Below are 25438 nucleotides of genomic sequence, written 5' to 3' on the forward strand. Positions count from 1 at the left end.
TTCCCTCGTGCTTCCAGCTTGCACGTGAGGTTCAAGTGGTTTCCTATGGGGATCCCACACTTCATCTTCAAAGAAGGCCAGAGTGCGGTGCTAATAACACCAAGGTCAAGGGTTCGGATCCACGAATTGGCCAGCTGCTGGGGGGGGGGAAAAAGAGGCCTGGTGCAGCCCTCTATCAAGTGCTCCCACCTGTAAGATGCTGCTTGGAGCCTGCAGGGGACTTGTCATAGCAGAAGTGGCCAGAGTAAGAGGTGGGGCCAAGAGGGTTTGAAGTGGCACACTAAGTTGTCCAACACACTGTGTGACCTTGGGCAAATTACCTAACTTCTCTGAGCCCCAGTTTCCTTATCTGGGTGCTGTGAGTGTTGAATGAGATATTTATTGTTTTTGAACACGACGATGGGTTCCATAGCAAGGGCTCCCCTAATGGAGTATTTCTGTATAGTCAGAAAGACCACATGTTCTGGGTGGCTCAGGTATTCATTCACTCAAGTGGAGAAGGAGTCTGGATAAGACGACCTCTAAAGACCCCCTGCTGGTTGTAGAATCTGGGGTTCAAGGGCCAGACTCCTGACCTGGCCAGTTCCTCTGGGGCTGTGGCCTGGTTTCCCAGCCCTCCTGAGGGGTCTGTTTCACAGTCTGCGAACTGGAATCAGTGATTGCCTGTCCCTGGGCTGGCTGTTCAGAAGTGCCCCTCCATGGACACAGGAGGACACAGGAACTCAGAAGTGGGCAGAGGAGGAAGAGGGGAACAAGGAGCTGGGAAGCAGGTGCTTGAAGGAGGATTGCAGGGAGGGTCGGTGCTGGTGTTTGGAGCTGGCAGATGGTCGTTGGCACTGGTCTGGGCCACAGTCAGTGGGGAGGATGGGGCAGGAGAGTGGGGGAGGGTGAGAGAAAACAGAGCAGGAAGGGTGAGGAGGGCGGGCTGCCAGAAGGTGGCCGAGAATGATGGAAGAACCGGGGCTGGAGGTGAGCTGGGCAGCCCTGGCTCCCAAGGAGTAGAGGTGTCTGGAGTGGCGGGGACAGGCTGGACAGAAGCAGGGACAGGCTTCATATTTTAGGATTCAGCACACACAAACCTACTCATTTTCCCTTTTCCCAGTGTGTCCACCCGCGCCTCCCAGGCCACCACCCCATGACAGGGGAGGTGCTGTCTGCCGGTACTTAGGTCCTTTTACGAGAGGTGATTGGAGGTGTGGATGTGCCTCTGCCAAGGCCTGTTGCCATGATACCGTGCTGGCCCTTGTCTCCTTACCCTCTCCCATCCCCAAGCAACGTGCCACTCTCTCCAGGAGAGGTCACACAGTGGGGAAGATGTCCAGCTGCTTCTTGCTCATGCACGGGCAGCTCAGGCTGACATCACAAAGGTCACTGCATCCATCCCTCTGCCTGCAGGCAAGGTCACACCCAGCAGCCACTGTCTTCATTTACAGTCATTCAAAGACTACTCTGACTGCTGCAATTTGGGGCAGCTTTTGTTTTTAATAGATTTAATAAAAAATGAAGCCAGTAATGCCAGCCTGTCTACTTCCCTTTTAAAGAGAGTGTCTTGTGAGTGACATTCTCTTCTTGCTCACATCTCTTTCAGTGCTTTGGTGCCTCTCCAGCGGGAAGTTCTGCCTCCTGTCTGATCTCGGCCTGCGGTGCGCCACTTGTGCGTGTGTGTGTATGTGAGTGTGTATTGTGTGTTTGTTTTTCTCTGTTTGCTACAGCCCTTCCAGATGGCTATAAGGGGATTCCTGCCCACCTGCTCACAAAGTGAAGCGGCTGTGGGGGCTCCTGAGACAGGTGGGATGCCAATGGCAAGGCAAGGATTTTGCTTTGGGGGACCTGGCCTGAGATGGAGGCTGTGCTGAGCCCCTGGCCCTGCCCACGCTGTGGTTCTGGGCTTGCAGCTTGCTCTCAGGGCCAGCTGGTACTCCACCCCTTCCCTAGTTCAGATCCAGGATTGCCAATCTCCTTCCTGGACCATGCTGGGCCTGTTGACCGGGCCCTGCCAGGTCTGGGTCAGCAGATGGCAGTGGGCATGGGCACCTGTGGGGATCCTGGCACAGCCAGGACACTGCTGATTAGATGACTGGTAGTGAGCAGGAGCAGGAGGGAAATGACAGGCAGCAGGCACATTGAGGTGTGCCTGTGTGTGTGTGTACACCTGTGCTTGGCATGCTGGATTGCTGTGTCTGTACATCTCTGTGTGGCTACGTGTGGTTCCTCTGAGCATGTCTGTGTGTGCACTGTTGTGTGCTCTGGTTTGTTCATGGGTACTTTTTTCTGGGTATGTGGTTGGCCACCCACTGGAGTCCTGGGTCCTTGAGGGTGTGCCTGTCCAGATGGCAGGTGACACTTTACCCTGGCAGGATTTCCAGGTTCCACGAGGCTCTCTGAGTCTCTGCCCTGCCCAATCCTGCCCTCTCTCCAGGTTTCCTTACCCTGGCCGCCCTCTGCCTTAAGGAACTGCTTCTCCCCCTCTGGCAGTGTGGGTGTCCACTGCCTTCTGGATGGGGCCTGAGAAGGGACAACCAGTCCATTCTCCAGCCCCATCCTCCTGATCTCTGAGCTGGGATGATGGATGTGAGCCCAGGGCTGAGGAGATGAGTCAGGGATGGATGCCAGGGGTGAGTGGAGCAGCCTGTGTGTGCATCAGGGAAGTGTGTGTCCCTATCCCCATCCATCTGACCCACCCTCAGTGGCTTGGGCACCAGTGTAGCTGTGAGAAGGCTCTGTGACCTTCATTCTCTCTTCCACTGTACCCTTGGTTTCTGATGGGGAGCAGAGTGATCTCGGGGGCTCGGGGCATCCCAGTGGGGGCCTTGGCCTCAGCATAATCCATCTCACCAAAATCATTGACATTATGGAGCCCTTCCTGTGTCAGGCCCTGGATTATACACTAGACATGGATTAGCTCATCTGGTCCTCAGAACAATCCTACCCTATGAGGATAAACATCTTATGAGGTGGGTTCTAAAAGCATTCCCATCTTATAAGGAAGTGGAGGCTTAGAGAGGGTGAGTCACTTCCACAAGGTCACACAGCTCGTAAGTGGTGGAGCCAGGATGTGAACCTAGGTCTGTTCTCAACACTTGCTGCTGTTCCCTCCACTTTTCACAAAGAGTCTCCCCCTCAGAGAGCTTGTCCCAGGTCATCCCCTCTAAACAAGGTTCCCCACCCGTCTGTTCCCCTTTAGATCATATCACCCTATTGTAAATACCTGCATAATGTTAGCCCTCTTTTATCCTCTCCACCCTCACCCCCTGCCCAGAGCAGGGATATGTCTGTCTCGTTCACTGAAATATCCTCAGGACTAGCAAAGAGCCTGGAACACAGTAGGGATGCAATAACCATTTATTGAATGAAAGAATGAATGAACGAAGATGAAGCTCTACACCCCTCTGTGCTGTCTGTCACGCGGCAGGGACCACTGAAGAGGAGCCAGAGCACAGGCTCTGGAGCCAGCTTGCTTGGTTCCAGTTCTGGCTCTGCCACTGTTCCGGTTAGCTAATGCTGCATAATAAACCACCCAAAAACTTATGCCTTAAAATAATGGTGACATTTATTTTGCCCATGATTCTGCAATTTGGGCAGGGCTCCGTGGAGATAACCCATATCTTTCACACTCAGCATCTTCCAGTGGTTGAGGGTCTCAGGCTGGAATCATCTGTGGCCTCCATTGCTTATATCTGGAATTTGATGCTGGCAGTTGGCTTGGGGTCTTGGTTCCTCTCCATGTGGGCCTCTCTCTCCTTGTGCTCCCTCCTCATGATGGTTTGGGCTTCCTCACAGCATGGTGGCTGGGTTAAGGGGCAAGCATCCCAAGAAAGGGAGCCAGGCAGGAGCTATTTCACCTTTTCTTTCTTTCTTTCTTTTTTTTTTTTTTTGGTGTGTGTGGCTGACCTGTATGGAGATTCGAATCACCTTTTCTTACCTAACCTTGGAAACAATGCCACAACACTTCTGCTATAGTTACAGACCTGCACAGATCCAGGGGGAGGGAACATAGACCCCACCTCTCCATCAAGGAGTGTCAATGTTGCATTATAAGAAGAGCATGTGGATGGGAGATACAGTGTGGGATGGTGTGGCCATCTTTAGAAAATAGTCTGCCACAGCCACTTACTGGGACTGTGACCTTGAGCAAATGACCTAGTCTCTCTGTGCCTCAATTTCCCCATCTGTAAAATGAGGACACTATCACTGTGTACCTCATCAGGTTATTCCTTTAGCAGTGGCTACACTCTTGCCCGTGGATCCCCCTGGCCGCAGGTGAGGCTTTGGTCCAGGTTTTCTACTAGACTACAGGGTCTGTCCCCGATTCCCCACCCACTCAGATGTAACAGGAGACATCTTTCTATGTAGAGCCCTCCTGAGGGTGAGGCCTGTCATGGGGAGAGAAGCGGGGAACTTGAATGGAAAAGGCCTTTTCTGTCTCAGTGTATTATATCATTTCAAGTCAGTCATGCTTTCTTCAAAGGGGCAAGGGACAAGTGCTGTTGATGGAGCTCCAGTGTTGAGCCTGGGGCTGCAGCAGGATTCCTCTAGTCCTGGGGGTGGAGTGATTATCTAGGGAAATCAGGATAAATGAATCATGAACATGCTATGTTTGATCTGCAGGCCTTTTTTCTTTTTTTAAGTGTCTGAGGTAGCTCCCTGCCTCTCCACCTGTCTCTCCTGCCTGCCTCCACCTGAGTCACTGTTCATCTGCCAGAGGGATGATCCTTTAGCCCAGCCTGCAGCATCTCACGTGTAATGCTGCCCTCATTCGGAGCCTGCTGTGCCCTGAGCCTTCTCTGTAGGAATGGTTAGAAGGTTCAAAGAGGGGGCTCTGAGTTTGAATTCTGCCACTGCTGTCTACCAGCCCTGTGACCTTGGGCAAGTCTCTTAAGCTCTCTGAGGCTCTTATTCCTCATCAGGAAAGAGAATAAGGTTGTGGAAAGGATGAGATTAAGTGAAAAGTTTGACATATCTGGTTCGCAGGAGACTCAGGAAATGACTGAAGTTATTATTCACAGATGAAAAACCAGAGGCAGAGGGAGTTTAAGGGGTTTTCGCACAGCTGCATATACTGTCAAAACCAGGGCCGGAATCCATATGTTCTGACAGCAGGTGGCTTTTGCTTATCTTTTGCAACAAGGAGAATTTCTCCTATCCTCAATCCCTTTTGCCAAAGGGCAATATGGCTGCCATCCTAGAGGTATAAACAAGGAGACTCCTTTTCCTCCATGCACCACCCAAACTTACCTGTAGAGGGCGCTAATGCCCAGCTTCTGGCCCATCCTCCCGCAGGCAGTACCCAGGTACTCTGCTGCAGCAGGGGGTATTGGGAGTGACCCAGATGGATGGGAGGGCAAAGATTTGGCTATGTGCTTTCCTTTAGTGAGACCCCCTTCAGACAGCCCCTAGTTTCCAAGCCTTCCTACAGATAACTCCAGGACTGGCGATGATAATGGGAATATTGAAATGGATTACAGTCCAGTGTTTCTCACTGGACCAGAATCATCTGGGGAGTTTGGTAAAGATGCAGATCCCTGGTCCCACCCCGGAATGCTGGAATAAGATATTTAGCAGTCACACTAGCTACTATGTCTACAGGTCTGTGCCAGGCACTGCTCTGTAGGCTTAACATGTATTAGCTAATTTACCCCTCGCAACAGCCATATGAAGGAGATACTATTATTATCTGCACTTTGTAGATGGGGAATCGGAGGCACAGACAAGTTAAAGACCTTGCTCAAGGTCACAGTACTGGGAAGTAGCAGGACTGTGGTTTAAGCCCATGCTGTGCAAGCCCCAACTGGTTCTCAGGCCCAGTGCATTTGAGAACCTATTTTATAACACTGGGCCTGTCCTTTTTCTTGTTTCTTTTTGCTTCCTTTTCTTTTTTTCTCTTTCTTTCCCTTTTGCTTCCTTTTATTTGCCATTATGGTAAAGAGTGTTTATTGTGTTTTTCTAATTACAAAAGTAAGGCCTGCTCATTTCAAAAAGCTTAGAAAATACAGAAAAGCACAGAGAAGAAAAAAAATCATCATCCATAATCCCATCTCCTGAGTAATATGGCCCCAAGCATATTATTTAGCTTGTTTTATTCCACCCTGAAATTACTGTGACTTTTTCCACATGTCATTGCATATACATCTGCACCTACTTCATCGTGGCTGAAATGTACTCTGTTGCCGGGAGATGCTGTATTTCTTTAACCCACCCCCTACTCTTGAATATTTATGTTGTTCCCAGTGTCCCCCAGTTATGACAACAATGTGAAGGGGACCTTGAAAATACAACTGCACCCATCTCTGAGTTTTTCCCCTTGGGATGCAGTGGAATTGAAGGCGGAATTGCTATGTCAAAAGGCATACATATTTTAAAAAATCTTTTTATTGAAGCATAATGTATATATATATACAGAGAAGTCTGCATATTTTAAGTATATTGGTTGATGAATTTCCACAAACTTGACACACTCAAATAAAACCAACATCTAGATCCCAAAAACAGGCCATGATTTATACCCTAGAAGCTCTGTTGGCACGCACAGTTTTAAGGATTCTGATTTGTGTTGCCAGATTCCCTCCAGCAAAGTTATATTTTGGTCTCCTTTAAGTTTTCTTACTTAGGATTGAAGCACAAATTCTTTGCTTAAAAGCACAGTGGATGGCAGAACCATCTGCAGTCAGACAGTGAGGAACCCTGGTGCCCTCTTTCTGAGTTAAGACAGACCTGCCCTGAGTGTGGAAGGGGTGGACCCAGGACTGGGGTCAGTGGTCACTTTGAGCTGTCAACCTTGAGTTTAAGAAGGTTTTAAAGAAATGATCCTTTGTAGCTTCTTCTTCATCGTCTTTTTTTTAAAAGAGAAAACCATCCACTTATTTACCATTTTTTCTTCTAATTATGACATGTTCATGGTGGGGGGGAAAAAGCACATAGAAGGACATACAGTGAAAACTCCCATCCTCCCTTTTGTCTAGTTCCAGTCCTATTCGGAGGTGACCAGTCTTGGACCATAGCTATGTTTTCTTCCAGAAATTGTCTAGGCATATATAACAATTTACTTATTTATTTAAACTTACGGGATCTTACTTTATGAACTGTTCTGTGTCTTTTTTTTTTTACTTGAATTTTTAGGATATCTTTACATATTAACATATACAAGTTCCACATCACTATTTTCAATGGCTACCTAGTATTCCATTGTATGCTTATTCCACAATGTAATTCATCCCCAGATGATGGTCACTTAGTTTATTTTTTGTATTTTCTATTACAAACAATAATGTAATTAACATTTGTATGCATAGATCTTGCCAACTTGTGTGAGTAAACCTGTGTGATAAATTTCTAAAAACAAAGTTGTTGGCACCAAGGGTTTGTGCACTTAAAATTTTGAGATTGTAGTAGTCAGGGTTTTCTAGAGAAAAAGAATCAGTAGGAAATATATATACACACATACACTGGTTCATGTAGTTGTGGAAGCTGAGAGGTCCTATGATCTGCCATCTGCAAGCTAGAGACCCAGGAAAGCTGGTGATATAGTTCCAGTCTAGTCCTAAGGCCCAAGAACCATGAGTCTTGATGTCCAAGGGCAGGAGAAGATGGATGTCTCAACTCAATAGGAGAGTGGATTCACCCTTCCTCCACTATTTTGTTTTGTTTGGGCCCTCGATGGATTAGATAACGCCCACCCACATTGATGAAGATGATCTTCTTTACTTAGTCTACCAATTCCAATGCCAATCTCTTCTGGAAGCACCTCATAGACACATTCAGAAATAATGTTTACCAGCTATCTGGGCATCCCTTAGCCCAGTCAAGTTGACACATAACATTAACCATCACAAAGATATTGCCAGATATCTACACACTAATGGGGTTGCCTGTTTCCTTATACCCTCACACCATTATCAAGGTTTTTAAAATTTTTTAATGTTTATTTTTACATTTATTATCTGATGAGTAAAAGTGATACTATTATTTAAAAATTTTTAATTGTGGCAAAATTTGTAGCTTCTTTAGTCCACAGCCATGTATCGCTAGCAACTTTCTTGGTAGACTGGCCTTACTGAACAGATCAGAATAAATGGTGCAATCGTGGTATGTCTGGGTTCTGCTCTTCGAACCCAGTTTTTACAAGAAGTACTTGTGCAATTATTTTTTTGTCATCATCTTGATTTTCAGACCTCGTGCAATGGGAAATTCAGTTTGGTCCCTGAGATAGTACGTGTGGTGAAGTGATCTGTGGACTGTAAATTATTATACAGATACTAGGTGCTGTTTTATTTTGACCCCGAGGCATGAATTCCTAACTGATGTGGGGTTGCTGCTCAGACTATCCATACCCGCTGTGCCCTGTTACTCTGGAGATCAGAGTGTGTTTCTCTGCCACCGTCCTTTATCCTTACCTGGCTTAGGAAGGAAGCAGAGGCCATTCTAAGTCTCCCCTTTGATGAATGGCAGATTGAAGCCTCAAAAGAGTGGGTGACCTGAGCCGAGTTCGACGGGGTCAATACTGGTGCCAACTCATGCATTTGGACGGAGAAGATCTAGGCTGGACAATCCAGTGCCCGCTTTTCTAGGAGCATCCGTTTCCTGAATGTCCTCTAACTACCTTATCCAAGTGCCCGGGAAAGGAGCTTGTCTCATCTTTCAGCTCCCACTGGTGTCTGCAAGATCCGAGCTGCCTGATCAGAGGAAACCACACTGTCCTTTCCTTCCCTCTGGCCCATGGACCTGGGGACACGCTGGAAGGGCTGCTGAAAGGAGTCTGGGCTACCTCTTTTCCTCTGATCTTAGCCAGTTTTCTTGGCTCCACATACCTTGAAAGCCCATAAAGTTGGGTGGGTTCCCTGGAACTCTGCCCTGGGGTTGGGGCTCTGGCTGGGACTTGCCCCTTTGGCTGGTCCTGCAGGAACACCCACAGGCCTTGTGACCTGTGACCCTGGGGTCATGGAGCAACCTCTGGAGAGAAGGAAGCAGTCTGGGCAGGTGTTGGCAAGACTTGGGCCCTTACTCTTTCCCATTTCATCATTGTTCTCTCTTGCTGTTGAGCCGAGCTTGCATTCAGGGCCTTAGTTTTCCTGTCTGTACAATAAGAACTGCACAAATTGTGCTTTTCTGTGGGTTCCAGAATCAGAGGGGCAGGTTTGATGTGATGATCAGTACCTACCGATGCAGATCACTTGCAGAGCAGTGACCGCGAGCTTGGGCTCTGTGGTCAGAACTGGCTGTGCTGCCAAGCTGGGCAAATTCTGTCGAGTTCCTTAACCTCCCTCAGCCTGCGTCCCCCTCTGTAAAATGGGGAGAACAGTGGTACTACCTGTGAGGCAGTGGTGAGGCTGAACTGAGCTACATGAGTGGTGTTAGGTCAGCGCTGGCCTGTAGTAAACTCACAGACCCGGGTGCTGCCCCTCGCTCCCTCATCCCGGCAGCTCGTCCTCAGCTCCACTCCGACCAGATCGCCTGGCTGCTGAGTCAGTCGAGGTCTGGGAGGAAGCTGTGCTGTGCTGGGGAGGCCTGGGGGGAGGGCGGGGCCTGCCTCCAGAGAGCTTCCCTTTTCTCTGGACTCACAGCCCTTCCTAGGGAGCCCACAGCCCCCTTGCTGCCCACCACCAAGAGAAGAGGAACCAAGGGTCAGAGCAGAGGGGACAGGAAGCCTAGAAGGACTGAGGCAGGGGTTGGAATCATAATAGATAGTACTGACAGCAGCTCCCATACGGTGTGGAGCCCTGTGCTAAGTGTTTATGTCCATTGATGACCTCGTGACGTTGGTGGTAGTATCTCATATTACAGGAGAAAAAACGGAGGCCTAGAGAGGTTAAATAACTTGCTCGAGGTCACTCAGCTTCAAAGCTTGGGAGACTGGGAGCTGAGGAGGGGAGAGAGGAGAAGGCTCTAGAAAGGCTCTCACCCCATCCAAAGCTCATGGAGTAAAATGAAGAGCCACGTGGGAACCTCCTTTCTCTCTCTTCAGGCCCTCACGCTGGGGGTGAGGGAGGCGCTGGGACCTTCTGGCCTCTCCAAGCTTCCTTGATCCCGGTGGCATTGAGGAAGTCCAGGATGCTGTGAGTTCTGTGCCCCTCCTGCTAACATGCCAGGCTATTGCTGCTCCATGGCCAGGTGTTTGGGTCCCATGAGTGTCCTTTGTGGCTTTCAGGGACAAGAATCTCAGGTGGGAGAAACCAGCCTCAGGGTGGCAGCAGTTGAAGCCTTGAAATGCACCCCCTGCCGGGTCCCCAGGCTGCCCTGCTGCCCTTCAGATGTTTGGGTCTGGGCCTGAGTCCTTCCTGACTCTGGGAATGCTTGGTCCAGGTGGCCTCATACCTGGGTGTTTACCTGTGTGTTTCCATGGATGGTGAGGCCCTGTATAAGAGCATCTGTCAGCTTTGTCCTCCTTGGAATAGGTGTGATGGGCGACATTCACATGTGGTCAGTATGGTGGGTGTTCCCAAGCCTGGTGTGACTATGACACACCTCTTTCTCTCATACATAAAGGTGCATAGAATACACCGCAAAGATGGGCTTGCCATCACCTCCCTCAAATGGATAAAGAAGTAAGAAATTTGCAAGAGGAATTTTATTACTTGCAACCATGTGACACCCTCCCCAGTAGCTCCCAGCAGAGGCTATGAGCTGCGTCTGCTCACCCTGGTGTCTGTCCACCCAGCGCGGGCTTGGCCTAGGCAGGTGTCATGCCGTGCTGTGGAGGAAGCAGGCAGAGTGGCCAGGTGGGCTGTTTGTCCTCTCCTTTGTTCTTTCATGCATCAAGCTCTTTTTCTTAGTTGGGACTTTCTCAGTGACGAGTGAGAGAAATCCAGTTCATAGCGTCTTTAGGAAGGACGGACGGATTGCTGGCTCTTCTATGCCTAGGGGCTGACTGGCTTCAGACACAGCTGGGTCCAGTTCAGATGATGCCCTTAAACTTGATCTTCCTGTTTCCCTGTCTCTGTCAGTTCTCTCTCCACCTTCTGTGGGTTGGCTTTTCTCCCACACTCTCTACAGCCCCAGGTCTGTGCTGTGGGTTTAGCAGCCCTGGGAGAAGGGAGAGGGAGGTGTCCTGGGACCGAGACTTACTGGGTCTGCATAGGTCTCCTAAACCAGTCACTGGAGCCAGCAAAGTGGATGCCCTAGTTGGCCGGGCCTGGTCAACTGCTGACTCCTGACCCTGGAAGGGGGTCGGGGATTGAGTACAGAGCTGTTTTTCTCAGAGGGAGGCCAGGTGGAGGCAGGGCAGGCAGGACCCGAGGTGTCCACGGCACCTGTTGAGCACCTCCTGGGTGTGGGGTGGTGCAGCGGGGGCGAGAGGCATTCATGGCCCTCTGGAGTGGATGTCCATTGGGAAGCCAGTGTCCTGAAGCAACCCCAGAGAGTAAACCATGCGAGCCTTCCTTTCCTGGGGCAGAGATGGGAGTGGAGGGGCAGCCTGAACGGAGGATCTCCAGGCTGCTGCTGGGGGTTAGCTGCCTCGGAGGAAGGGAGCCACCCCCAGCCCTGCCCTGGGCCAGGACCCCGAGCTGCACTCCCAGCCTACCCTGTGTGCTGTGGAACCTCTCGCAGCTGGCCTTGAACAGGAGACTGCGGGGAGGGTCAGCCAGAGAGAGAGGCCAATGGCGGCAGATTTAATTCCCTTTCTCTCTGTGGAGGGGCAGGGCAGGGGCCTGGTGCCCCATCTGTGCCCACCTACCCCTGTCAGTTGTACTGTGTGTGCCACACCCCCTCCAAGGGGCTGTCATTAGTGAGCACCTACTGTGTACCTGGCATGGTCAGCACTGTGCATGCAGAGATGAGGACTAGCCCTGTGGTTCCAGCTGGAAAGACAAACACACTCACACACAGGTGCCACCCTCCCCCCACCACTGCCGGCATGAAGCAGGGCACTACTCTGACCTCTGTGTAGACACTTGGGGTCTGAGTACAGAGCTGTGCCTGTGTACTTGTACATGTGAATGCATCTTACAGGCATGTGTGCAATCTGAGTGTGTGCACACGTATGTTGATGTGTATGTGAACACTTGTGTCTGCATCTCTGTGTGTGCATGAGTCTATATGGGGATTTGTAAGTATATGACAGGTGTGTGCAGGGTCTCTGTTAAAGTCTACCTGAACTTGCATTTGAGCATGCATTTGTGTGCATGTGATTGTTGAGCATCTCTGCTTGTATGTGCAGATGTCTGATGACAGGTGCGTGAGTGTGCATGTGCCTGTGTGTTCGCATGTGCCTGTGTGTTCCTCTGTATCCTGTGCATGTATTTGCACACATGCATATGCCCATGTGTGCTTGCCCATGTGTCCCTGTGCCCACATGTATGCATGTGTACTTACATCTGTGTGAGTGCCAATGCAATTACATGTATGTGACTGGTTTATCTGTCATGTGCTGAGCCACAGTGGAGGGGGCAGGCGAAGGTCCCCATCTCAGGCAGCCGCAGGGAGTGGGTGAGAGGGGCCCCAGTCCTCAGGGCTCCCTGAGGCTTGTAACTGGGTCTCTCCCTCCCTCCAGGCATCGTGCAGGAATCTTTGGGCCTCCTTTGGGTTCCGGGCAACCAGGACTGTGCAGGCCAAGCTGCTAACTGGGGTTGTGGTGCAATCTGCCAGCTGAGCCCCTTCCGGAGCTGTAGGTTCCTCTAAGTGTGGGGAAGCTGCCCTGTGCAACCTCCCCTGCCTGTCTTGGTGCCTCCCAGAGGGCAGGACACACCTCCAGGACCACAGCCTCACACAGGAAGCTTGGGCTGCGGGGGGCAGGCGAGGAGGGCGGTGCCATGCTGGGCGCCCCGCCCTGTGCTGGTGGCTCTCTGACCCTGCTGCACTAAGGTCTTTTCACTAACAGCCCTAGGAACATCGCTGGGACCTGGGGCCCTGCAGCCATAGCCATGTTTGGCAGAAAGCGCAGCGTCTCCTTTGGGGGCTTTGGATGGTGGGTGACAGATGGGAGGGTGGTGGAAGGGATGGGGGTGAACTTAGAGGCAAAGTCTTGTTGAGTGCCGTGGCTGCCTGTGGGAACAGAGGGTCTCAGGTGGAGCCTAGGCCTGGGTCTGTCAGGGGCACTTTCAGATGCCTGGGCAGGGTTGAGATGGAGGATTCTGGTGGGAACATCAGAGACTGTAAACTTTTCTTTTCTGTCCCAGGGGCACAATCTTCTAGGAAATCCAGAAGTTCGGAGCTGGCTGCTAGTGTGAGCATGTGTGACTGTAGCTGAATGTGTGTGTCTCTGTGAAGGTGTGTTCCCGTATATGTGTATGCGTGTCTGTGACGATTTGTGAGTGTGCGTGTGTCCAGGAGTGCGTGTGCACAGGTGTGCGTATTGTGACTGCGTGCGAGGTGTGTGCTACCTGGGTGGGTGTGCCTATGCGTGTGACCATGTGTGTACTCGTATTTCTCAGCAGGAGCTCGTCTGCATCTCTGGCTTTCTGTATCCATCTGGGCTCGTGTGTGTGTGTGTGTGTGTGTGTGTGCCATTGTTGTGACTTTGTGGCAGGGAGAGTCTGTGCCCTGCTGGGCCTTGGGCTGCCTCTTCTCTGGGGGATGGGTTGTGAGAGGAGGGGGCAGGCCTGTCTCCAGATGTCTCACTCTCCTTCCCTCTTGTACCCCCGGCAACCCACCCTAGCTCTGTGGGAGCCTGAGCTGCTGGGTCTGTGCTCCAGGCTCCTGCGTGGCCCTCTGGTCTGCCTTTAACCTCTAAGTTTCTGTATGGGACAAAGCAGAAGCCCTTTCTTTCCAAAGGGGCCAGAAAGTGGGGAGACTGAGGTCAAAGGCTTTCTCTGGTAACCAGCTGCTGGCAGCTTCTCCTCAGCTGAGGAACGGAGTCTAGTGGTTTTCATTATCAGTTTCCTTTCAGCTTCTGGGCCTGGGGTGTTGGCAGACTGGGGGATGGTGTCAGGTGTCCTGGTGTGGAAGCTGGTGGGCCAATGGTGGTGGCACGTAGGGTGAGGGAGGAAGGGAGGGAGGCATGGGAGAGCTGGAGAGATGGGCTCTGTTCCTCCTGTTAGTTACTCTCCCGCATATGTGTGCAGCTTATTTCCCTTTCCCCCTCTTTGAGAGCACTTTGCAATCCATCCTCTGCAGGGAGGGAGTGTGGGCATCCTGTGTTTGGCAGATGGGCAGTGAGGACAGGACAATGCCAGGGTGGCACAGTGTGACCTCGTGCCTGCTCACAGCCCTCCCTGAGGCCTGGGCCAGAGGCTGCTGTCCCGATGGCAGGGTCTGGTTTCGAATGACATTATCAGCTTCCTGGTCTGGAAAGGTGTATGAGGCTGGGCTGTGATTCCTGAGGGCCAGGGCCAGGTGGAGATCGTGCCCTCCCAGGCCCACTTTTATCTGGGAGGTGTGGAGCAGACAGAGGGACTGTCATCAGAAAGCTCCCTTTGGGGCCGGCCCCGTGGCTCACTCAGGAGAGTGCGGCGCTGGGAGCGCAGTGGCGCTCCCACTGTGGGTTTGGATCCTATATACGGATGGCCGGTGTGCTCACTGGCTGAGCGCGGTGCGGGCGACACCACGCCAAGGGTTGCGATCCCCTTACCGGTCACACACACACACACACACACAAAAAGAAAGCTCCCTTTGTAAGGTGCCGGGTCTCAGTCTAGTCTCATCCCAAATGAACCCCCAGCCCCAGGTAGCAGTGCCTTGCATTGAGACCCACCGCTCCAGAGCCCTGAGGTGTGAGCCTGGCCAGGTGAGGGGAGGATAGGAGTATGACGGCATACACGTATGCAGGAACACACCTTCCAGGGCTGCCTTTGAGGCAAAGGTGAAGGTGGGGGAAGAGATCCCTGTGTCCATGAGGCTGGCGTTCCGGGAGGGCAGGCCTCATGCTGTCATCTTCACTGTGGTCTCTTGGACGCTTGGTGCATCAGACACGCTCAGTAGATGCTTGTGGACTACGTAAAGTGTTTTGCACACAGCAGGCGCTCAGTTGGGGCCCACTGAGTTTGAGGGGATGGCGGGGCCTTCTGGTGAAGCTGTAAGGTTAAGGTGGCAAGAAAGAGGGCCAGACTGGAGTCTGGGTCTCACCTGCGGATGGCTGTCAGCTGGGAGGGGGCATCCCAGTTGGTCGGGGCTAAGTTACAGACTCCTGGAGCCCTAGTCCCTCCAGACAGTGAACAGACACTCTGCAGGTGGCATTTTAAAAGCTGCCTTTGGCTGCAGGCTGGAGGGCCACTGGCATCGAGGGCAGACAAGCTGATGAGACCTCGTGGGATGGGCCAGGGAGGTAGGAGCACCTGGGGAGACCAGCTCCCTGGAAGGGAGAAGCCCAGCCTTCCAGCTGCTGCCCCATCTCCTGTCTCAGCCTTGCCTAAACCACGGGCCCTGCTCTCCCGGGGCCCCGCCTGGTGTGGGAATCCTGGTGGGCAGGCTGCCGGGCAGGTGTGGATTGGGCTCAGGGGCTGCTGTGACCCAGGGTGACAACAGGCGGCGTGTTGGTCAGGGCTGATCAGGCATAGGTCAGGAGGGCACACACCAGTGGTCCAAGTTCCAGTGTTGGCTTCACCTTGACTACTGAGGAACTTGAATGGGACACTTCCCCTCCTCTGGGTCTCAGTTTCCCCATGTGTCAGTGGGGAATTTCTGCTTTACAGACAACACAGGGATGTTGTAAGATGTAAAAGCGAGTGCTTGAGAAAATGTAAATGTAAGTAAGGGCTTATTTTTAGGGGTTATAGTCGGGTAGTTCTGGGTCACAAATATTGCTACAGAATGTGGGGGATCTGACTCCTGCCCAGATCTGGGGATCTGGTGGGTTGAATGGAAAGGAGGAGGGTCTGCATCCAGAGGGGGTGGAGGGCCCAGGATGATACCCTCTGGGACCAGTATTGGAAGCCCCAAGGAAGGGGCCACGGAGGGGATGTGGGGAAGAATCAGGGAGAGATGTGGGCCAGGACCCTTGGGGGTCCAGTTTGTTTCGCTGGTAGGAACTGAGATCAGAAGGTGCTGGGTGCAAGAGAAAGGGCCCTGCCCCTAGCTCATGGGCTCAGGGCTGACTCGTGATGGCTGGGGCAGCTCTGGGTCCTCACCCTGTGGCCCCGACACCTCTCCTTTCCCTGCGGGCCCCAGTAGTCATGTGTATGAAAAGCTTGAGGCAGAGCCGAGCTGGCTAGACAGGGTGCCTGAAAGAACTTTCTAGGGTTTCAAGCATCCTGGAGGTGGTGATGATTTTAGTGACAGTGATAGTGATGTTGACACTGTTGGTGATGACACTGATAGTGATGGTGACACAGATTATGGTGGTAACACCGATAGTGATGGTGACACTGGTGGTGATGGTGACACTAATAGTGGTGGTGACAATGGGGTGGCAGCATTGGTGCTGGTGGCACTGGTGGTGATACTGGTGGTCATGACCCCTAAATAAGAGGAGACACAGACAGTAGGAATAGTGCCCACTGTTCTGTCTCTGGGGGGGAAAGGACCCCTTTTTGCCAGCATAAGGGCTGGCATATGGAGGGGTAAAAATAGAACTCAGCGATGCTGCCTCCTCTTGCAGCGAGGGCGACACAGGCTCGGGGTGGAGGAGCTGACTGCCGGGACAGTCAGCGGCAAACGTGGTCTTCCCTGCTCTGAACTCCTGTGTCTGATAGAACCCCACCTGCCGGTTCTCCCAGGAGCCTGCTGTTGGGTTCTGTCCCACGAGGGGGGTCTGCCCTGGATCAACTGGCAGCTCCAGAGCAGGAGGGTCCCTGGTGCTGGGGGTGCTGGGCTGCTTGCATCTTCCCACAGCAGAAGCCCAGGACACCTTGATGTGTTGATTGTCTACCTGCTGGTGACCCATGGCTGGGTTGCAGTGTCCCCTTGTGGGGATAAGAATCATAAAGGGAGAGGCTACATTCAAAGTGCTTAAGATCCCTGGGTCTGGAGTCTGATACTTGGATTTAGACTGGGCCAGTGATTTTATCTTCTGAGCCTCAGTTTCCTCATCTCTAAAATGGGGAGAACAGTAGTACCCATCTCACAGGGTTATGTGTGGCCCAGCCCTTCCAGAACTCGCAGTCCTCCCTCTCTGGGCTGAGGGAGAACTTGCCCCTGTAGCAGCTTTCCCTTGCAGGGCTCTGCCAGTCTGATGGTCTGGGCTGGCCCAGGGACCCCTCCCCTGCAGGTGGTGGGTGGGAACCTTCAGCCCTGGCACTGACTGAAGCTCTTGCTTTTCTCTTGGCAGGATCGACAAGACCATGCTGACAAGTCTGAAGGTCAAGTAAGTAGCCACTTCCTGCTCTGTAGAGATCAGAGATGATGGCAGACTGGAGCCACTCGGGGCCCTCAGTCCCCCTACGCTGTGGGAAGCAAGAGTGAGGCTGCCGCGTTTGTCAGATTCCAGGGTCAGTCCAGGGGCTTCTTGATTGGAGGAGGCTGGACCGCGCTCTGGGAACTGTCTGCCTCGGTTTACCATGTGTCCGCTGGTCTGTCTGGGGAAGCCCTAAGCAGGCACACTTCTCTCCTAGAACCTCTGACCTCTCTTCCTTCACCACTTTGTTCCTTTTCCCTCCGTGTTTCTGGCCAAGCCATTTTGTCTAGATCCTGATTCTTTTTCTCCTTCGAGACTTTTTTTTTTTTTTTTTTTTTTAATAGAGGACCAGTAAGGGGATCTTAACCCTTGACTTGGTGTTGTGAGCACCACGCTCAGCCAGTGAGCGAACCGGCCATCCGTATATGGGATCCGAACCCGGGGCCTTGGTGTTATCAGCACCGTACTCTCCCGAGTGAGCCACGGGCCGGCCCTCTCCTTCGAGACTTAATCAGACTTTAGCCTCCTCCCATCTGCATCCTTCCCTTGGGGCAGTGAGTATTGACTAACCACTTGCTCCAACTGAGTGAACTGAAAAGGAGGGAAATTCTAGGAGGAAAAAAGCACTGGTCACTAGCTCAAAATATTCTCCTGTCACATGAATTTGTAAATTAGCTTGTGCATGAAACATTCCTCCTGTGAGTTGCCCTCCTGCAGAGCCATCTCCTCTGGGTCATCACTCCCCCGTCTCAGCTAAAAGATTTTCCTGGCTGGTCTCCCTCTGTCGTGCCATTCAGTTGCCAGCACTGACTGTGTATCCCCTAGATACAGGTCCCTGGGCAAAGCACAGCCAGGCTTGACGGTTGGCATATAGGGAGGTCAAAATAAGAGGCTTGCACTCTGGTTTGTTTTGTTCAGAAAGGCAAGGGTGGGCAGTTAGCAGGACTGGGATGGAGGAAAAACTGCTCCTGCCCTTTGAAAGCTTTCAGTTTCTCTGTAGAGTTGACATCAGGGGTGCCATGCAGCAGTCCTGGAAGACTGCTGGGAGGAGGTGGCTCCTTTTAAAGATGGGGCAGGACACTGGGCCCACCTGTGCCTGTGCTGGCTTGGCGTGATGAGTGCATCAATACAGCCCCATGTTCAGGGCACATCACCTGGAGCAGGACACTTAACTTCTCTGGGCTCCAGTTTCCATGTCTTTTGCCAATGGGCACAACAATGTCTGGCCTTCCTAGAGCGTCCCAGAGCACATCTGCGTATTGAGTGAGATGCCTGGTGTGCAGCAGTTACTAGAGTGTGTAGAGTGGTAGGAGTGTTTCTTTTGGTGCCGTCTTGGGACATCTAGTTCAATTTCACAAGCATTTATCAAGGACCTGTTTGTTTTAACTGATAAAAATATTTGTAACCTGGAAGGGAACTGGTTACAGGATCAAGTGCGGGACTGGGGGCATGGGCCAGTGTTGAGATTGGGACCCCAGTGGGGTCTGAGGGTGAGGTGGTATTGAGATGGTGGTTTAAGACAGTGTGTAGCACCATGTTCCTGGTTTTATTGGTTAAGATTCTTTTGATTGAAACAAAAACCCAGTGTAATCTGGTTAAGCAAAAGGTAGAATTTATGGAAAAGATCCTAGGGTGCCACAGGGAATCCAAGGGGAGCTAGAGCTCAGGAGAGGTTGAACCAGGAACTAGAAACCCATCCCCATCAAAATCCCAGCTACTTTCTTTGCAGAAATTGGTAAACTCATCCTCGAATTTATTTGGAAATTCAAGGATAATCTTGAAAAAGAAGAAAAAAGTTGGAGGAGTCACAACTTCACACTTCCTGATTTCGAAACTTACTATAAAGATATGTAATCAAGACAGTGTGGTACTGGCATAAAGGCAGATAGGTGGATCGATGCAATAGAATTCAGACTTCGGAAATAAATCCTCACATTTATGGGCAATTGATTTTCAGCAAGGGTACCAAGGCAATTCAATGGAGAGAAATAATATTTTTAACAAGTGGTACAGGGACAACTGAATATCCACACACAGAAGAGTGAAATTGGACCCTTTCTCACATTATATATCACAATTAACTCAAAATGGGCCAATGACCTAAATGTAAGAGCTAAAACGATAGAACTCTTACAAGGAAACATAGGTGCAAATCTTTATGACCTTGGATAAAGTGATCGTTTCTTGGAAATGACACCAAAAGCACAAGCAGCAACAGTGACAAATAGATACATTGAACTTCGTCAAAATTAAAAACTTTTGTGCTGCTAAGGACACCATCAAGAAAGTGAAAAGACCACCCACAGAATAGGAGAAAATACTTGCAGATCATTTGTCTGATAAGAGATTTGTATCTGGAATATATAAAAAACTTAATAATACAAAAACATGTAACACAATTCAAAAATTGGGCAAAGGTTCTCAATAGACGTGTTTCCAAAGAAGATACATAGATGGACAATAAACACATGAGGAGATGCTCATTAACCATTAGGGAAATGCAAATAAAAATCACAATGAGATACCTCTTCACACCCACTAGGAAGACTATAGTAAAAAAGACGGGTTATAACAAGTGTTGTTGGGAATGTGGAGAAATTACTTCTCGATAAAGCTGTGAATAAAAAGAGAGAAACTCTGATTGGTTCCGCCTGTGTCAGTTGTGTGGTCCTGGTTCAATCAGTTTAGTTGGAGATGGGATGGAACATTGCTGCTGCGGCCACCTGTCTGTGGGAGGGGTTAGTTCTCAGAGAAGAAAGATGGACTGTGGCCTGGACAGACACCATAAGAGATTTTTATCAGCTACCCCCACTACACTTGGGACTCAAGGAAGATCAGTTCCTGTCCTCATGCCCAACCCCTGCCATTGGCAGTAGCTCTGGGCAGTGGCCCAGGCACCTAGGATATGGTTCTGCTCACTGGCAGGTCAATTAGGCAGCCAAATGCACACTGCTGGGGCTCTCCCCCAGGCCCTGAGATGCCTCCTTTCCTCTGCCTCTGCTAGGTGAGGCATCTCTCCTTCTACTGATGCATCCCATTGAGTTCTCTGCTGAGCAGCAGGTATTTCTGGACTGTGCTCCCTGATGGCCTTGGCTCCCTCCCCAGGGACCTGGCATCCTTGACGTGAAGACAGTCAGTCATGTAACTCCCCGAGGTGTCCCTGAGGCATGCAGCTCTGGAGATGGAGGTTCTGGCCCCACCATTATTAAGCTCTTACTATGTGCTAAGGTTTCATTGCACTGTTTTCCTTTGGCTTTGCAACCACCTTGTGAAGCAGGTACCATTACTCTCTGCATTTTACAGATGACAAAACAGAGACTTGGAGAGTTTAGGAAATGTGTTTAAGGTCATCAGTGGGTAAGCCATGGAGCTGGGGTTTGAATCCAGGTCTGTACTTGTGGCTGGTTCCATCCAGGTGGAGCTGAGTGCTTCTCAGCACCTCCCTTCCCACTCTCTTTTCCCAGTGTGCTCAGGGGGCTGCGTATAGAGAGTCCTTGGTTGCAGAATGCACCTCTGCCTCCACAGCGCTGTAGGTGAGCGGGCTCTGTGGTGCCTGAATGAGGAGGATCCCCAGAGGCATGGACTCCACTGCAGTAGGGCACAGGGGTCATGGAACCACACAGGGACACTGGAGTGGGGGTGGTGGTGGTACCCTGAAGGAGAAAGAGGCTTGGAGTGTGAGTTGGCAGTCCCCAGTTATACCCCAGGCTAACAAAGGGGCAAATCATGTACTCTCTGGGTCTCAGTTTCCCCATCTGTAAAGTGGGAGGGCTGGACTGGTGTCCAATCTGCTCTCTTCCAGCTTTGACATTCTAGGAGTTTACACTCACAATGGTGTGTGCTCACTGTTAAGTGAACACACACATGTCTTTGAGAGCCGGGGCTCAGTGCACATCATCTCTGGCTCCCTGGGACCGCATACAGTGCTTGGCACCCCACATAGTGCCTGGCACAATGTGAGTTCTTAGTCTGTGGTAGCTGAATGGATTGATTGTGGGTGGTCATGCTTAGTCCATCACATGCAGGTGGAGGGATGGAGAGGAAGAGGCGGGGCCAGCATGTGGGGCTGCCCCTTCTCCAGCCTGCTTTGGGGACTGGCTTGGGACAGAGTCCCTGTCTGCAATAGTTGACTCATGGTCAGGCCAGATTCCCCCAGAGGAGAGCCCAGGTTGGCACGGCCAGGTATCTGGAGTTTTCTCTTGGAGTTCCCTGAAGCAGCATCCAGAGCGGGAGGACCTGAGCTGGCAGCCTCAGAGACTTTCCCCCACTCCTTCTTGCTGTGCCCCCTCTCCCGTCAGAGACTCCTACTTCTTTGCTAAAGAAAGAGGTGTGTGTGTGTCTGTCAGCTGCATGGACTCCAGCCACCTGTGATGACTGTTGTACCCAGGGACTGGCCAAAGTGGGACCAAGTGGGCATGGGGATGGTTCAGTGCCTCCACTGACGGGTGCACAGTATCATGCCCACTCCTGATGGGGGGAATATAGAATCCATCGCCTTGTAGGAAACCTAAATTGATGATCCCAAATCATGGTCCCTAGAAATGGCATCTTTGTGTAGGAAGAAAGCACGTGATGGAGTCCAAGGGTGACCGTGTCCTCTAATTTCTTCTTCAGGAGAGGGAGGGAGAAGCCCTGCCTGGCTGGGGCAGCATTTCAGTTGTACTTTGGCTTGTCCAGAGGACACCACAAAGCCACCCCTACTCTAAGCTTCAGACTTAACCAGCTAAGAAGAATTCAAAGTCCTGTTAGAAACAAGGGGGCCATGCAGGGCAGTATGTCTCAGTGAAGCTTCTTCCCTTGCCTCTAGAGCCTCCGATGGCAGCTGCTGGAGACACTGTCCGTGCAGGATGGCTCTTCCCACATTAGGAAGCTCAATTTCTTGCTCTGCCACAGCCCTTCTAATCTCAGGGCTTCCGTCCACATTCTGTGGGAACTGTGCACAAAATCTGGGTGATCACCTCTGCAGACATCTGCCTCTCCTGGTTCTCTTGGCGCTAGCCATCTGCATCCTCATCTATGGGGGAGAGACTGGAGTCAGGACCCAGGGGTCTGGGCACCAAATCTGTCTGCAGCTTTCCAGTCTTCCTCCAGAAAACCCATTGCTCCATAGCTCACCTCTTGATTCTGATTTAATGGCTTTTTTCATGCACTGGTTGAGGGCCATGATCACTAGTTCATTTCCCTGCCTTTGGCCACCAGGTCTTTATTTACTATGGATTACAAGAATCCTTGAGGCACCACAGAGATGTTCTGGAACCTTCTGGAGCTGATTCATCTATCTCAGCTCTTCTCCTACACACCTAGGACATCTGCTGAGAGTTTGCCGGGGTTGTCAAGGACAGGGGGAGCTTGATGTTTTGGGGGTAGAAGGCTGAGTCAGTTCAACTAATATTTGCAAGCCTTGGCCAGGGGTTGGTGGGGAGGGTAGAGATGAAGAAGACAGGGACATGGACTGTGACAGGTGCTAAGATGCCCTCAGAGAGGATGGAGGAAGGCTTTCTGGAGACCTGGTGATGCCTGAGCTGTCTCCAAGGGTGTGCAAGGTTCCGGCCTGTAGGAGAGAGGCTCTGCAGGAGCAGCAGTGAGGCATGGAGCAGCTGGGGTGGGAGGGACCCAGAGCGGTTATTATTACAGACAGAAGGCGGGGGTGGGAGTGTGGGCGGGGGCAGGCTGGGCCACCTCTAGGAGCATGGGTGGGCTGTGTGGAGGCTGGGCTTGATCTGTGTGGTCAGACTTGAGTCTCAGGGCCCCTCTGGCTGCCTGGGGAGGCCGAGGTGGGGGCAGTGGGCTGCAGAGAGTGGGCAGATTGGAGAGCAGTTGAGGAGGTAGACTCCTCAGCTTGGATCTGGTTTGGAAGTGGGGAGCGAGGAGGAGGGAGGGGTCAAGGTGATGACTCTCAGGTTTCCAAGTGAGCCCTGGGTGGATGCTGGTCCTGTTCATGGAGATGGCAGTTTGGGGGAGGGGGAGGGAGTTGGGCTCTGAATATAAAGTCCCCCCTCTTCTTTCCAACTCTTCTTCCAGTCTGTCTTAGATCCTGTCACTTATACCTCCCACCCTGCAGAAGGAACAGTGTCTTGAGGGCTGTGAGATCTGGTCTGCCCTTTCCCTGGCCCTGCTGGCATAGCTGGCACTGGGCCTGGGCCCTGGCCCCCACCTGCTCAGCTCCTGGAGAGCCTTTGGCAGGTGAGCTCCGTCCAGGTGAGCACTGGCTGGTGCTGCTGCCCCTGTGACTGACAGCTGGCCAGGCTAGGCAGGCAGGGAACCCACTTTCAGACATGCTCCAGGTGGGGCTGAGGGGAGCGTGCCTGTTTCTGTCTCAAGTGTTAGACCCTGGTTCATTGATTTCTTCAGGATGGATCCTGAGCCTGAGAACAGTGCTGATGTGTGAGCGTGTGAGTGTGTGTAGGCGTGTGTAGGTGTGTGTGCGTGCTCGCCCTTGCGGGTGGACATGAGCTTGGAGGGCCCATGTGGGTGCCTGTGTGGTGCCTTTTTTGGCTTTAGCAAGTTCCTATGGTAACCACGAACATGTCTGTTTTGGGATCTGAAGTCTCCGGGCGTGAGTGGATACAGGGAGAAGTAAGGCGGGCGGGCACTTAGCTGGCACTTGGGCTGTGGCTTGATTTCATTGCCAGGCACTGGGGACGCACCTGGAGGTGCCATTTGCTAGGCGGCAAGGTCTGCAAACTCCAGGGACCTGTGTGTTCCCGGCCCTCATCCTGGTTGGTTCCCGCCATGCCCAGAAAGCCCTGGTGAGTCCTTGTTCTGATTTCTTGGTGGCCAAACAGCTCCCTGGGGCTTGACCAACTTTGGTGGGTGTCTGTGGATGGCCAGGCAGGGAGCCAGCTGGCAGCTCTGGCCAGTAGGTACTGGGAATTGGGGCTCTTCTGAGATGGGTATGGGATGGTGTCATGAGGGGCTCTGCTTATTTCCATGTGGCTGGTGGAGCAGAAAAGTCCTTGTTGATCCCACGGGACAGGGCTGTGTTAGTGTGGGGGCGAGGGCAGGGATGCAGGAGAGGAGCATGTGGACGGGGCAGCCCATGGCCTGCCAGCCCAGCCCCCACTGTCCCCGAGGGGCTCCCTCTCTGCATTCAGCTGCCTGCATCCTTGCGGGCTCCCAGGTCTCTGGCCATGCACTTGGGCCTCCTCTGTCGATCTCCCCAGGTCAGAGCCCTGCCAGCGTGGCATGGATGGGAAGGGCACAGTCCTGTGGAAGGGGAGGCCGGAGGACTCTGCCCGGCTCACCGGGATCTGGGTTTAGCCAGGGCTGGGGAAGAACTGCTTCTGCTGGGCTTTGGAGAAAGGCTCTGGGCTCCCCAGATTGTGCATCCCTTGTGCTTCTAGTTCTCACACTGTGGACCCCTGGGTGTATCAGGATGCCCTACCCCAGCCACCACTGGGGGGGCCTAGGCAGCACTCAGAGGCCATACAGACTGCGTTGGTGTCTGGGAGTCGAGCGGTGCCTTCTCTCCTCTTCCTCCTGCTGGCTCCTCTGGGACCAGTAGCAGAGAGTGGGTGACGGAAGTGTCAGGAGGGGATGTAGATGGTCTCTCTGGTTTGTGCTGGGAGGGCTTCCTCCAGGGGCTGCCCTTCTGCCTCTGAGAGAGCCTGGGGAAGGCTATGTTGGGGTGGGGGCCATGTGGCAGGAGTTGCTGGGTTTGGCTGTGGGGCTGTGGTCCTGGTGAAGGGCAAGGGGAGCAAGGAGGTGTGTGTTCTGTGCTTTGTCTGGGATATCTAGGCCTTCCCTTCCTGGGAGGTGGAGTCCAGAGCATAATCCCTGGCAGCCTTCCCTGGGAGCATTGGGAGAGGGAGAGGGGAGCCTTCAGGAGACAACCCAGGTCTCTGGAGTCCTTGAATCTTAGAGCTTGAAACAAAAAAGCCAAATTAGCCACTATGTGAATCTCCTGTCACCCAGACTGAGCTTGGTTACTTCTGGCGACGGGGAACTCATTACCTTGTTAGGATGCCTATTCGATTGCAGTATAGAATAGGTACTGCTTGTTCAAAGCTTGTTCAAAGCTGACTGTTGTTTGCATCTGGAATCTCTGTAATTGCCATTGCTTAGTCAAGCCGTATCCCTTGCCCCCCACCCCAACCCCAACCCCACCAAACAAGGCTAATCCCTTTCTTCTGAGAGCCCTTCAGACATGGGAAGGCAGCTCTTGTGCCCTGAGTCTTCTCTTCTGTTCTCCTGGCTGGTCATCCCTGCCCCTTTGGCTGTATTTGGGGTTCCTCACTG

General features: G+C 52.2%; 1 protein-coding gene across 1 annotated transcript in view; it reads left to right on the forward strand.

Annotated features, from left to right (window-relative positions):
* Window positions 1-25438, forward strand: part of RAP1GAP2 (RAP1 GTPase activating protein 2) — a 215970-nt gene that overhangs the window by 19908 nt on the left and 170624 nt on the right. Inside the window, exon 3 of the mRNA XM_063109817.1 lies at window positions 17135-17170. Within this exon, the coding sequence (XP_062965887.1) occupies window positions 17135-17170 (36 nt within the window). The remainder of the gene's footprint in view (window positions 1-17134; window positions 17171-25438) is intronic.

The sequence above is a fragment of the Cynocephalus volans genome, chromosome 10 (assembly GCF_027409185.1).
Source record: "Cynocephalus volans isolate mCynVol1 chromosome 10, mCynVol1.pri, whole genome shotgun sequence".
In the NCBI taxonomy this organism is placed as follows: domain Eukaryota; kingdom Metazoa; phylum Chordata; class Mammalia; order Dermoptera; family Cynocephalidae; genus Cynocephalus; species Cynocephalus volans.